This window comes from Enhydra lutris, unplaced genomic scaffold, assembly GCF_002288905.1.
Source record: "Enhydra lutris kenyoni isolate GAN:26980312 unplaced genomic scaffold, ASM228890v2 scaffoldscaffold27, whole genome shotgun sequence".
Taxonomy (NCBI): domain Eukaryota; kingdom Metazoa; phylum Chordata; class Mammalia; order Carnivora; family Mustelidae; genus Enhydra; species Enhydra lutris.
This window is the reverse complement of record NW_019154111.1, coordinates 23373554-23387126: the sequence shown is the minus strand read 5'-3', so window position 1 is coordinate 23387126 and position 13573 is coordinate 23373554. Positions and strand designations below refer to the sequence as shown.

At 37.7% G+C, this 13573-nt stretch overlaps 1 protein-coding gene across 5 annotated transcripts in view; it reads left to right on the top strand.

The window, feature by feature from the left end:
* LOC111152004 (suppression of tumorigenicity 7) overlaps positions 1-13573 on the top strand; it is a 265161-nt gene that overhangs the window by 39345 nt on the left and 212243 nt on the right. Inside the window, exon 1 of one of the 5 annotated variants that reach the window (XM_022510265.1) lies at positions 12703-13224. The exons of the other annotated variants lie outside the window; for them this stretch is intronic. Coding sequence (XP_022365973.1) covers positions 13203-13224 — 22 coding nt within the window. The 5' untranslated portion in view covers positions 12703-13202. Of the gene's footprint in view, positions 1-12702; positions 13225-13573 lie in introns of those variants that run through there. 5 annotated transcript variants of the gene reach the window in all.

Sequence of the window (13573 nt, the reverse complement as noted above, 5' to 3'; positions counted from 1 at the left end):
ACCAATAATTCTAATGTATAGGGAATGATCAAGGTAGTGTGGGTTACAATACTCTGGTGTCATTAGAAGTGAAGGAGGCTGAGGTAAAATTTTCTTGAATTCCCATCCCTGATGGAATCCATTACCTCTGTGAGTCTTGTTAATGGCAGAGAACTAATTGAAGATCAGAACTCTTTCAGAGAAAGGTCAGATCAACTATAGTAAAGATTATAGAACAAGGGTAGGGAAACTGTAACTGAGGGCCGCCTGTCTGTATGGATTGCAAGATAACAGTGTTTCTTCTTCTTTTTCTTTTTTTTTTTTTTTTAAGATTTTATTTATTTATTTGACAGACAGAAATCACAAGTGGGCAGAGAGGCAGGCAGAGAGAGAGGAGGAAGCAGGTTCCCTGCTGAGCAGAGAGCCCGATGTGAGGCTCATTCCCAGGACCCTGGGATCACGACCTGAGCTGAAGGCAGAGGCTTAACCCACTGATCCACCCAGGCGCCCCAAGATAACAGTATTTCTACAAAAAATATTTTTAAATGATTGAAAAGAATTCAAAAGAAGAAAAATACTTCATGATATATGAAAATTTAAGAAATCCAATTTCACTGTATAAATAAAGTTTTATTGGAGCACAGCTGTCCTCCATTTATGTATTGTTTATGGTTACTTTTGGAATAAAGTGGCAGAGTTGAGGAGTTGTGACAGAGACCAGAAGGTCCCACAAAATCTAAAATATTTACTATTTGGTCCTTAGGAGAAAAAGCATACTGATCCTTGTAATAAAACATCAAGAATGATTTATGTTTTGGAGTACCATGGATAATTCATGACTTTCTTTGCTTTCCAAAAACTTGAGCTGAATGCTACCGTATTTCTTGAAGAATTTCTCTACTGTTTTTTTTTTTGCCTTCATGTTAACCCACAATAGTCTATTCATGACTGTCATGACTTTCTTTGCCTATTTTCTACCAGTTTCTTGCCAGCTAGTTGAACAGACCCAAATCATACAGGAAGGTCTGTGGTTTGCCTAAAGAAACTTTCTACAGAGGGATATGTCTGGCTTGGGTACTTCTCTGTTCTAGAAACATGGATTTTGATTGTGATCTTTCCACTAGAGCTATGATTCAAATGTTTATACAATGACCTTCATTTTCATAGTGTAAAATGAACAAACATATTGTTAGCGGAAAATCTTAATCTTTCATGTTTTTCTCCAGCATTTTAAAAATTTCAGTTATGTTTCTTATGATAATTTTACATCAATATTAATTGATGTATGTTCTTTTTTATTGGTTAGTCTTAAACATTTAAACCAATGTCTCTTTTTACAGTCTTCATTCGCTAGAGAAAATCATTCATGATTAGGTGACTATACCTCTTATAAAGTTACTTCCTCCCCTCTTCCTAGCTATGGTTACTTGATGTCAGCTCTCTTGGGGCTCACATAAGAAAGGTGGCCCTGCTGTGTTACAGGACGTCTGAATCTTGCAGCTTCTGAGAGTTTGGTATCATGCCAGCATTGCCACTGTTCTTTAGAAGCATAACCAACAGGCGTCTATCGAGAAAGAGCACTTATCTGAAGGTTTGGAGTTTGGTAAAGTGGGTTTTCAATCAGGTTTCATAGGCCTTTAGTCATAATTCTGCTTTTGTGCTTGCTGATGATTCTTACCTTTTGTCTTGGAGATTGTATAGCACTGGTCTGGGTCATGGTATTGAGTTGAGCAGTGGAGTTCCCTTCTTATTTCGTAGTGCTGTCTTGTGACTTGGTTGGTCTTTGATGGTCCCTCTGTCTTAACTTACTTAAAAGTTTTGAGATATGGGGGTACCTCACTCACAGGAGGAGTTGGTTTCACCCATTAGAATCTTTTTCATTCAGAGAATCCTTTTTGCACTGGGGTTTTCTCATGTTATGGGGTAGGCCATGAGGTAGCCTTGGGGCTTGAGAAACAAAGCCAGTGAAGAAGGACAGAATATGAAAATGAAATGCTGAAGCAGATGCAGGCTGGTGTGGGTGGTAAAAATTCTGGGAGAGCAGCAACATCTTAGGTAAAGTTTGTTCTGATTTAGACTAAGGGGAAGTTGGGATGAGGCATAACATTAAGGCATTTTGAGTCAACTCTGAGTTGTTGGTGGGGAGGTTGCGAATAGAGACCAGAGGGAAAACCCCATGTTATCATTTTGGCAACGTGGAAAAACAGGGTGAGCACTTTGAATCTACCTCTGGGGTTTTAAAATGTGCAATAAAGTGAGTTATTGAATGGGTTGGAAATATGACGTACCATATTATGGTAAGGTTATGGTTTTCAGGTTTAAGAGGGAAGAGTGAAGTGGGAGTCATGTTCTTTCTCCTTTTTGGTGGAGGGTGAAGGGCTATGGACTCACATTATCAGGAACTATTCCAGGTGGGAAAGACATGAAAGGGAGAGAGAGAAGAGCCCAAACTGTCATCTACAAAGATCTTGGCACTCCCTATCTAGGCCATCTCAATCATGTCTTGGAAGGAGGAGTGGAAGGAGGAGTCTTCTTCAGAAGATTTTTAAAAAAAAAATATTTTTAAATTTATTCCTTTGAGAGAGATGGAGAGAGCGAGCAATAGTGCTAGCAGGGAGGAGGGGCAGAGGAAAAGGGAGAAGGAGGCTCTCTGCTGAGCAGAATGCCCACCCCAGTGATTGATCCTGGGACCCCAGGACCATGACATAAGCTGAAGGCTCAGATGCTTTCCTCCCGGCACTCAGTGGGTGTGACCTCAGAGGGGTGACCTTTACCATTAACCAGTAGGCAGGGCCTCCCAGCAGTTATTTCTGTGTGTTTTGTGGTTGTTTGCATTGTCTACTAATTCTAGGCTGAGTTACTGGGGGCCTGTGTAGAGAGAAACAGTGTACCTGTAAACAGTTGGTGGCTCCCTTGGAGCATCAGCCATTCAGTGTAAATGCACTGGGTTTGGACAATGCACTGGCTCCCTGGTTTCCCACCCTCGAGGTGGGGCTGCTCCCAGAGCTCCAGCAGGGTGGGAGAGGGGATGGTGAGGATCAGAGGAGGAGGACCAGTTACCTGCTGGGAGTTACTTGAGTTTTTTTTGTCCAGCTGTAATTGGTTTACAGTAGAATTCTAGATCATTGGTGTTGAATTAGATTTTAAGGATCTTCTAGTTCAGCCTCCTCATTTTACCAGTGAGGGGAATGGACACCTACAGAGGTTCCAGGACTTAGAGAGGAAATGAGTGGCAGTGTTGAGGCTTAGGTCTTAGGTCTAGGCCTTAGGTCTCTTGATTCAGTAACTATGCTTCTTCCAGCTTCTTCCAGCTGGGAGCATAAATGTTTAAATTATAGCAGGACTCGGAAATGGGGTTCCCGGTTGCTGCTGAGTCAGTAAGTTGCAGTTAGGACAGTGATCCCTCCCTGGGCCATAGGCTAGAACAGGTGACCTGAGAAGACTCCGATGACTTGTTGCTACTTGTTGGAGAGGACTATGATGTAATTGTTGCCGGGGGATGGGTGTGTGTGTGTGTGTGTGTGTGTGTGTGTGTGTGTGTGTGTGTGTGTGTGTGTGTGTGTGTGGTGGAGGGGCTGCTTCTAGACATAACAGCAAGTCCTCTTTGCTCAGAGTGAAATGGGGATAGAGAAGTTTCTTGGGGAGGAAGGTAAGGGTAAAGGCCATCTTCCTGAGTGGCCTGTGAAGTTAGTCAGAGGAACTTGCTCAGACCCAGGCCAGGAAAGTGGTCTATACTGTGACATTTGGAGAACTGAAAAGTAGAGAGGGACGGACTTGGTGGTTGCTAGGAGTGCCAGGAGTAGTTCTGGCCCTTTTATGGTTATAGCTTTCTGCACTTGAGCGCTTATTTCTGCTTAACTGGGCAGTATAGCTCTCATTTTAAGCTGTCACAGTGCCTTTGAGCATTGCCTCTTTTTATTCTGGTTCTGCTTAATTTTTCTATCTGTTGAAATTGAACATAGATATAAAAGAATTTTTGTAAACTATGAACTAAAATATTTGGGAAATTGCAGGATTTGTTTTATTGGAAAGAATGATCTTAGTTTTTGGAAATGTTTTTTCTTGTTTCGCTTCCATTTGTTGATCACTCGCTCTGTAGAGGCAGAGTTAGGTGGAACTCTGAGCTGGGCTGCTTCAGTGTAACTCTGGCTCTGCTCTGTTCAGTGTGTGACCCTAGTTAAGTGATTGATTTACCCTCCATGCCTCAGTTTCCTCATCTCTAAAATGAGGACAGTACCTTACAAGGTTGTCGTGTGAATTAAATAACACATGATGTAAGACAATGCCCGGTACACATTAAGTACTACTTACACATTAGCTTTGTATGTACATAAATAAAGGCATTGACACAGGCCCTTTGTCAATTTATGAGCCAACAGAGGCTCTGGGGGATTTAAAAACTGCCCAAGATAATTCAGCTAGTAAGTGGCTAAGGTGTGACTTTAAAACCTTCTATGTCAAACTCAAAGCCTAACTTTAATGACTCTGCTGGCTTTTTGAGGTGTGGCAAATTACTTAACTGTAGATCTTAGGTTTTTAAATTTAATTTTTATTTTTTTATTGGAGTATAGTTGACATATAATGTTACATTAGTTTCAGGTGTTCAACATAGTGATTCACCTTCTCTGTATGTTTTGCTATGTGCCCCACAAGTGTAGCTACCATCTGTCACCATACAATGCTATTATAATGTCATTGACTGTATTCCTTATGCTGTGCCTTTTATTCCTGTGACTTATTCATTCTATACCTGGATACCTATATCTCCCACCCCCCTTCCCCTATTTTGTCCATCTCCTTCCACCTTGCCCCTGCAACCCTCAGTTTATTCTCTGTATATACAGGTCTGATTCAGCTTTTTGTTTTCTTTATTTATTCATTTGTTTTGTGTTTTATATTCCACATACAAGTGAAATCATATGGTATTTGTCTTGACTTATTTTACTTCTTAGCATAATACCCTCTAGATCTATCCATGTTGTCATAAGTGGCACGATCTTATCTTTTTTAAGGCTGCATAATATTCGTGTGTGTGTGTGTGTGTGTGTGTGTGTGTGTGTGTGTGTGTTTGTATAACATGCATACCACATCTTCCTTATTCATTCTTAGGTTGTTTCCATATCTTGGCTATTGTAAGTAAGGCTGCCATGAATATAGAGGTGCATATATCTTTTCCAGTTTATGTTTTTGTTTTCTTTTGGTAAATACCCAGTAGTTATAATTATTGGATCATATGGTATTTCTATTTTTAATTTTTTGAGAAACCTCCATACTATTTTCCACAGTGGCTGTACTAATTTACATTCCCACCAGCAGTGCATGAGGGTTCTTTTTTCTCTACATTCTTAGCACTTGTTATTTTGTGTCTGTTTGAGTTTAGCCTATGGATTGTGGGTTTTATAGCTGTTTGCCCATCTATCCATCTGTCTTGTATCTTCTAATTTGGATTTTTTATTATGTTCTCATTTTGTCAATAAAATGTATTTCCTTAAAACATCTGTAATTTCAACAGGAATTATAAAGTACAATAATAAAACAGTTGCTCTTAAAAAATGCTACTCAAGGGGCGCCTGGGTGGCTCAGTGGGTTAAAGCCTCTGCCTTCGGCTCAGGTCATGATCTCAGGGTCCTGGGATCGAGCCCCGCATCGGGCTCTCTGCTCAGCAGGGAGCCTGCTTCCTCCTCTCTATCTCTGCCTGCCTCTCTGCCTACTTGTGTCAAATCCTCTCACTGTCAAATAAATAAATAAAATCTTTAAAAAAAAAATGCTACTCAAAGAATTAGATAAGAACTTTAAAAAGCCATGCTAAAAGTGCTAAATTGTGAAAGGCACAAAATGTCATTTCATGTGACATTTGACAATGGCTATCACTTGTAGGTTTTGTGGAAATCAAGACACTTATTATTAGGCATTTTGAGTTGACCATTTTAAAACAATTATGGCATTACTGTTTTAACCATATGCACATCTTAATTACCAGGAAGAAACCATATCAACTTTTATAGCTCATGGAAAGCTTTCTAATCTCTATTCTAGATTAAGGTAAAGAGAATTAAGGCCTGAGAAGTGACAGGGCTGCTTAGCCACAGTGGCAGTTGAGGTTGATGAGAATTAACAGCTTTTGACTGTTAGCAGAATGGCCGTGTAATGGGATCTGCTTATGGTAACGAAGCATTGACTTGATGGCTGCATGAAATGATGCTTTCTCATTTATTTTATACAATTATTGGGGAGATCTGTTCGATGATGATAGTAAGCCCAGAATTTTTAGATTTCTGTAGGATATATACTTTCAATATTGAGTTGAAAATTAGAAGCCCTATTTTATAGTATTATCAATTTGTAATTACCTTATGGAGAAACTAATTCCAAGTAGCAAAATAAAAACAAAACAAAACCACTCTAATTATCCAGTACCTTATCTTTCTTAAGTAGCTGCAATTTGGGGGGAGGATTTAATATATCTCTAAATTGGAAATTGTCCAACCATTTAAGTTACTCAAAAAAAACCCAATAAAGTTTTGGAGTTTATTTATATCTTGTCTCTGGGCAAGATAAAGAATTGTCTCAAGATGATGTAGGCACTGTTCAAGTTTATTTAAAGTTTCAGCCAGGGAGATGCTCAAGATCAAAACAATTGGCAATGAAGGAAAAGATGCTTCAGGGTATGTGGCAATGTGACATTAAAGATTACGTCAGATAAAGTCTGCTTCAGGAATGACCATATGTCTTTTCCATCTGACGTCTGTTTCAGGACCCAGACAAATGAGTCAAAGGTTTTAGATCCACTTTGAAGAATTATTCTTTCATCACTTTTATTAGGTTTGTTTACAAATTAATCAGATGTGTTTGAAATGGTTCAAATGTGCATACATTCAAATGAATGGACACAATGGCAAAATTATATTCTTAAAAATTTGGACAGGAATTTCAGGTTGTATGGGTTTGTGCTGTTGAGTACTATGATGAAGTATAGATATCTGTGCTTTTCACTTAGAGAAAGAAGAGAAATCCGCCCCACCCCTAGTTTTAAGCTAATACAGGAGCGAAATGGGAGGAAATAACGGTTCTTTTCTAAGAGAGACTTTTCCAAGATGACTTTAAAAGAACAGGCGAAGGAGAGCAGAGCCGCGTCAGTTGTGGCTTGAGTTCGAGATAAGCAGAAGTGTGTGTGTGCTTAACGTCACCATGCAGGAGGCTTTCCCCAGAGCAGTTTGCCTGTCCAGGGAGCTGTTTCATTTTGTGTCTGATACAGCTGTACTTTGGAAAATAGCTGGTTCCCTGCCTTTTGCTTCATTATGGATTATACAGGTAAAATTAAATGTAAAATATTGTCCTGCCATGTAAACTTATTTAAAAGAAAATCTTTTGCATTTAAATTTAAAAATTATGTTGATTGTGTTTGTGTTTTTAAAAATATTATGTATTTGTTGTATACATGAATCATGTATCATGAATTTGTTGTATACAAATTTTGATTAGTTTAGGATAAGCACTTAAGGGAATTTGTCAGATATACCCTTGTTTTTTCTATTTAAGTTTGGGTCATACTCAAACAGACTTAAAATAAAATGCCATCCGTAATTAATTCTCATGCCTTCCCTCTGGGCCAGAGGTTTAGAGTACAGATATCTGAGTTCAGGTTATGCCACCCAGAGAATAAAATATACTCACCATCTACAGAGAGCTTCTGGTTTCTGTAAAGTATTTTTAGCATTGTGATAGTTGCTTTGTGCATGTGTGTGGCTAAGTCTTTTAGATAGAATGGCTATAATGTGGTATTTGGGGAATTACAGTTTTTACTCCAAATTTTCTGAGTAGTGATATGTCTAGAAATTTTGGATAGAGAACTAGCCTCTTTTTTAAATTGCATAATCTTATTCCCAAATCCTAGTTTCTGAATGGTAAATTAGTACAGGTTTGGAAATAAGGTTAGACCAACCATGGGTGCTGGTTGCTTGGTGAGTAAGTGGGGGATTCGATTGGATCAGGTGGGCTGAGAGTGGGGTTAGGAGGTGAGGTGATGATAAGAAGGAAAGGGCATGAGTCTTTGCCAAAATATGTGAGCAAATTCAACAATTAATTACTTAATTCAAAGTTGTATTACCTTAAATTTGAACTTTTAGGTAATGGTGACACTGTTTTTTTGACAGATTCCTTTTAAACTAAAGAACATAGGCTTTTGGAAGATTTTCAACTAGGGCAGAGACCCACCTTTCATACCCAATATAATGACAAAATCCCAGTGTGCATTTAGAATAAGCTGTACTTACATTCTCTATAAATGATCCCTTTTGATGTGTGTGTAGATCTTTGACAATATGGTACCAAATTGTAAAATTTTGTGAAATTGATAATTTAAAAAAAACTTTTTGTTATCATGTAATGTATTATTTACTTCAGGGGTACAGGTCTGAAATTGATAATTTAAAATGTAACTTTTAGGAGCTTATTATGTAAAGGACTTTTGTAAATATTTTTTGAAGATAAAACATTTTAAAATAGTTACCTCAAATCTTTTTTTCTATAAATCCATATTTTCCTATTTTAGAGCTTCTTTAAAACAAATATAAGTGTGTGTATGTGTGTGTGTATTTGTGTGTATATATTTTGGATTTTTTTTTCATGAGATTAATGTACCAGAATTTTTGTTTCACAGCTCTGAAATAAAATAGACTTACCTTTTAGAAGGTGCACTATATGTGTGCTACTCTGTAGAAGCAGAAAGGGACATATTTTATAGCCTATGCAAAGAACTAAAATTTCCAAAATCTTACAGGGAGCTTTACTATGAATATGTTTTCAGTTAGAAATTTGTACCTATTTTCCAAAGATCAGAATCATTGATTCTTTCATTTTTCTATAGTGTATATATTGCCACTAAACCACTTCTATGTTGTTTTCAGGTAATACTTTATAAACATGTAGGTGGTATTCCAAAAGACGCACAACTTTAACATGCTAAGTAGACATCAAGAGGAGTACTAAGGGAACTTTAGTGTGAACAAAAGCTCCAGGGAAATTCCAGATATGACACTTCCAAATTAGTTATTGTGTGTATCCTATAGAGAATATGTGGTTTAAGTTCTTACAATATTAATAGATAAATTAATTAAGTTAGTTGTCTGATGTGGTAGGAAGCTCTTTTGGATGTTGTCTTCTACGGTTATTTTTATAAACATATACATAATTGCAAATATAGGTATATTTGCTCTAGTAAACTGCAAAGAGAAGAATGCATATGTTTTCAGTTCATGGGAGAGTGACTTCTTTTGTATTTGAAAAGAGAATTTATTTTATTGTCAGCACAGTTCATGAAGCATAACCACTTTGTTCTTAATGATGTCATCATAGCACTGAAAGGGTTATCATGCAGTGGAAAACAATTCTTGATGATTCAAGAGTAGATTTATTTATTTTTTTTCTTTATTATATTTTTAAATTTGACAGAGAGAGAGAGAATGAGAGAGGGAATGGGAGGGGCAGAGGGAGAAGCAGACTCCCTGCTGAGCAGGGAGACCATTGTGGGGCTCCATCCCAGGACCCTTGAGCCGAAAGCAGATGCTTAACTGACTGAGTCACCCAGGGCCCCTGTTTATTTTTCTTGGAATGCTCTTTCTCCCACAGGGTTCCATGTCATCCATGTGGTTTCCTTTCAGTTTTCTCAGGTCTCTGTTGAAATGCCATCTTTTAAGGGAAACACTACCTGACAGTTTTACCTGAATAACTCTCCCATTCAGACACTTCTCAGCCTTGAGTTCCTTATATCTTTCTTTATAACGCATGCCACCACCTGACATATTACATATTTGTCTGTCTTACCCACTAGACTATAAGCGCCATAGAGGAGGCCAGGAAATAGTTGTTGAGTGACTTATGAATGGGGTTTCCTCTAAAAATGACTATTGACTTGGGTTTAAGATTTTTACTACTCTCTTTCTTTATCAACAGAGTTCTGATCTAACAATGAAGATTTTGGCCACTAAATTATTTTGAATATTGATCTTTCCTTTCATTGCTCATTTTATCCCAAAATTAGCAGTACTCACTTTACTAATGGAAGGTAGGGTTGCAAGCAGGCATAATTAGACAGAATTGGTAATTCAAAATCACTTTGGTTTTGGAATGTATTATGTGACTTTTTTTTTTTTTTTTTTGGAGAGGCATGGAAGATATCAGATCAGTTTTATTTCATTATATTTTCCTTAGGCAACACATGAAAATTTGTCTTCATTCTCTGAGTTCATGCCAGATGTCTAGAGTAGAGAATTAGAGCAAAATAAGGTTTTGTAATCTATTTAGTCAAAGATGGGCTTTCCTTGATATAGATTCCAGCCTTCTAAAGTATTTAGAAATACCTCAGGCCTCCAGAGGTTGTAGAAATCTTAGTAGGAGTCAGAGGTTGTCATTTGTGTCCAGTTTTGCTGGCAAGTGAGATACTTCATGTTTTTTAACATACTGACCTTGTTATAGTTCTCTAAAAAGTTGACTTCTTGAAAAATATTGCAGCCTTTAGCTTCCTCTCAGGGGTCAGCACCAAAAAGTGAGTATAGGCACTCAGAAAAGTGCATCTATATATGCATATATACACCTTCATGTATGAACTCAAGGAAGGAGCTACATCAGTGATTCGGCAAAGCAGTTATTGCATATAGGTTATGGCCTCTGGTGAATTATCTCTTACCCAGGATCATTTTCTCATTCTGCTTTTCCTCTGGGGTCTCTATTGGCCACATCCATCTACCATTTGTGTGCTCTTTGTGTACAACATCTAGTATGCGATTTAAAATAGACCTTATGTAAGATAATATTCTGGTTTCAACCCTTTTGAAGGGTATTGCCCTTTTGTACTTCCTACAGTTATATCTTAATGGCATTACTGATATTCTCCTCTGGTTGTTTCCATGACCAATAATTTGGGAGGGATACATTTTTCTTGATTCCTGAATTTTAATTCCTTAATTCCTGAACGGCATAGTCCTTTGTCATTTTTAGCTTTCTCTGGTGACCCTTTCTCTTTTAATAATATTTTTCTCCATGGAGCACTGGGTTTGGTGCATAAACAATGAATTCTGGGACACTGAAAAGAAATTAAAAAAAAATAAAAATTTTTAAAAAAAGAATATTTTCCCCACATTTTCAGTTGATTTCTGTTTTCCTTGTTTTAATGGAATACTTAAAATTAGTTTTCAAGAGTAATTATGGAAGAGTGTTTGAGAGCACATACTTTGGAACCAGATGACCTAGGTTTGAATCCCAGTTTATCATTTAGTACTTCAATCAGCTTGGCGAGTTATTTCACTATCTATCAAATATGGGTACTAAATGTATCTACATCTTAGGGTTGTTATAAAGAGTCAATAAGTTAATACATGAAAGCTTCCAGAATTCTACCTGGTGCATCATGAAAATTCAGTAAATACTAGTTATTGTTATTCTTTCATACAACAAAATGTTTGTTCTTTTCTAATGTAGCATCATTGCACTTTCTTCATAATGATTTAGCATTTTTAGTAAGCAAAGGTCAAATTACCTTGAATAAGTTATGCTATGTTCATACAATGGAATATTACGCAACCGTTAAAAGGATGAGATGGATCTGCATATACTGACCAGAAATGCTATTAATATTTTTGATGGTAATTTGCAGTTCCACATTCATATCAGAATTTAACATTTAAAAACTATATTATGTAAAAACATGTCTTTGTAAATGTAAGAAAGTATTGGGTGTACAGCTCAGATGAATAGATGGAGAGGAAGCTTGAGCCCTTGAATTTCTATTTTATATGATTTTAAAAGTATGGGATTGTGGGAATACACACACACACAGACACACACACACACTCTTTTTATGTATTTCAGTGTTTTGAAAACATTAAAATTTATTTTTTTGCTTGTATTGGATAGATATTCCAGTGAAAGTCTACATACTTCTAACTTTAAAAAAAAAAACAGATTTCTAAGAGCAAAGGCAGTGTAGGAGAGTTTTATTTATCAAGTGAGTCAAAAGACAAAATAACAATACCTTCAATTATTTCTTTGCAGGACTAGATTGAAAAGAAATATGTGGGTCCTGTGTGCCCAGTGACACACAGGTATACATAGGTGTGTGCACACAACCTTAAAATGACTGAGTTACTCTGGAAAAGGACAGGAAGTCTCATAAGGCAAAATAAAGAAAAATAAGGCCAAAGGAATGGGATAAGAGAAATGTATCTTAATAATATAGTCGTAGAGCTGTGGTTTTTACATTTGAATAATAGTTGCAACATAACTAATAATGTAATTGCTAACATTTGAGAGTTCACTGTGTGCCAAGCAGTGTTCTAAGCACTTTGTTATTTTTCTGTTGGTATATGGGTATATTTGTGGGTATATTTTTATGCCCAGAATGTGTGTGCAGAAGTATACATATTTCCACGTAATTGCGATTGAGTGTATAGCCCTTGATCTGTCAGTCTAGCATAAGCGTAGGAAAAAAAAAAAACAATGAATTCTGTAGTTATTTTTAAAGGTAGTTTACTTTTCTCATTTCTGATATTCTTAATTCCCTTGAAAAGTTTTACTTGCTGCATAAAACCAAGAACCCCGATCTGCATGATATCTTTGTGGTTAGTTGCTGTAAAGCCAATATTTAAATTTCTTTGAGGTCTTTTTTGGTGCGGGGCATTACAGGGTGAAGATCTCATCAGGAGGGTGAATATATATGTGGATCTGGGTCTTGTGCATTTTGTGACAAAGGAATTCCCCTTTGAATCGCCTGCTCCCCTGAAGCTCCTGGAGCCTCTGGCTCAAGCCGCCCGTCGGTCTGTGCAGTGTCTCTGACGTCATCGGTGTATGCATAAGCCCTGCTATTGTCTTACTGCTACAGCAGGGCTGGGGATTGCAGTGTCCGCTGTTGCTGCTGCTACCTAGTCCTGCCTCCTGCATCCCAGAAGAGCCACGTTGGCTTGCCTTTCCCTATCGGATTTTCAGAGGCAGCTCTTCGGTTTTTGTGCTGTTGGAGACCTTGCTTTTCAGTCACACGGGAGAACACTGGAGCTTGTAAGAGGAGAATCTGGCAGCTGGACACAGCTTGGACTGCATTGTGTGTCTTCATGACCCCTGCTGTGTAGCGGCTCATCTTTTCACTCTCACACGTACACTCTCCTCGATTTTATTTCCTTCCTTTTTTTTTTCTTTCTTCTAATTTTTTTTAAAAGCAACCTCTGGAGCCAGCCATGTTTGGCACTGAATCTTCATGTAAGTAAATGGATCCCACTTCTTTGCTGTTTAGAAATCTGTTTGCTGTCAAGGTTTCATTGGCTTGGACTTCATCTCACTTTGCCTTAGGTCGTTAACAGCCTTTGTGTTTTGGCTCTAATTACAAAGGAATTGATCCCAGGGAAGGCACTCCTCCCTATCTGGGTTATTCATCCTTAAGGCCAGGGATGTCAGTGTGGTCAAAACCAGGCCTTTGAGAGGGAGGAGGGAGGAAGACAGGAATCCAGGCAGTCTCCTCAGAACGTGTTCATTGATGGGATCAAGTCTGTCACTGTCTATTGTGGGTTCTATAATGCTCCTTAAACCTAAAGTAGAAACTGGTAGGATC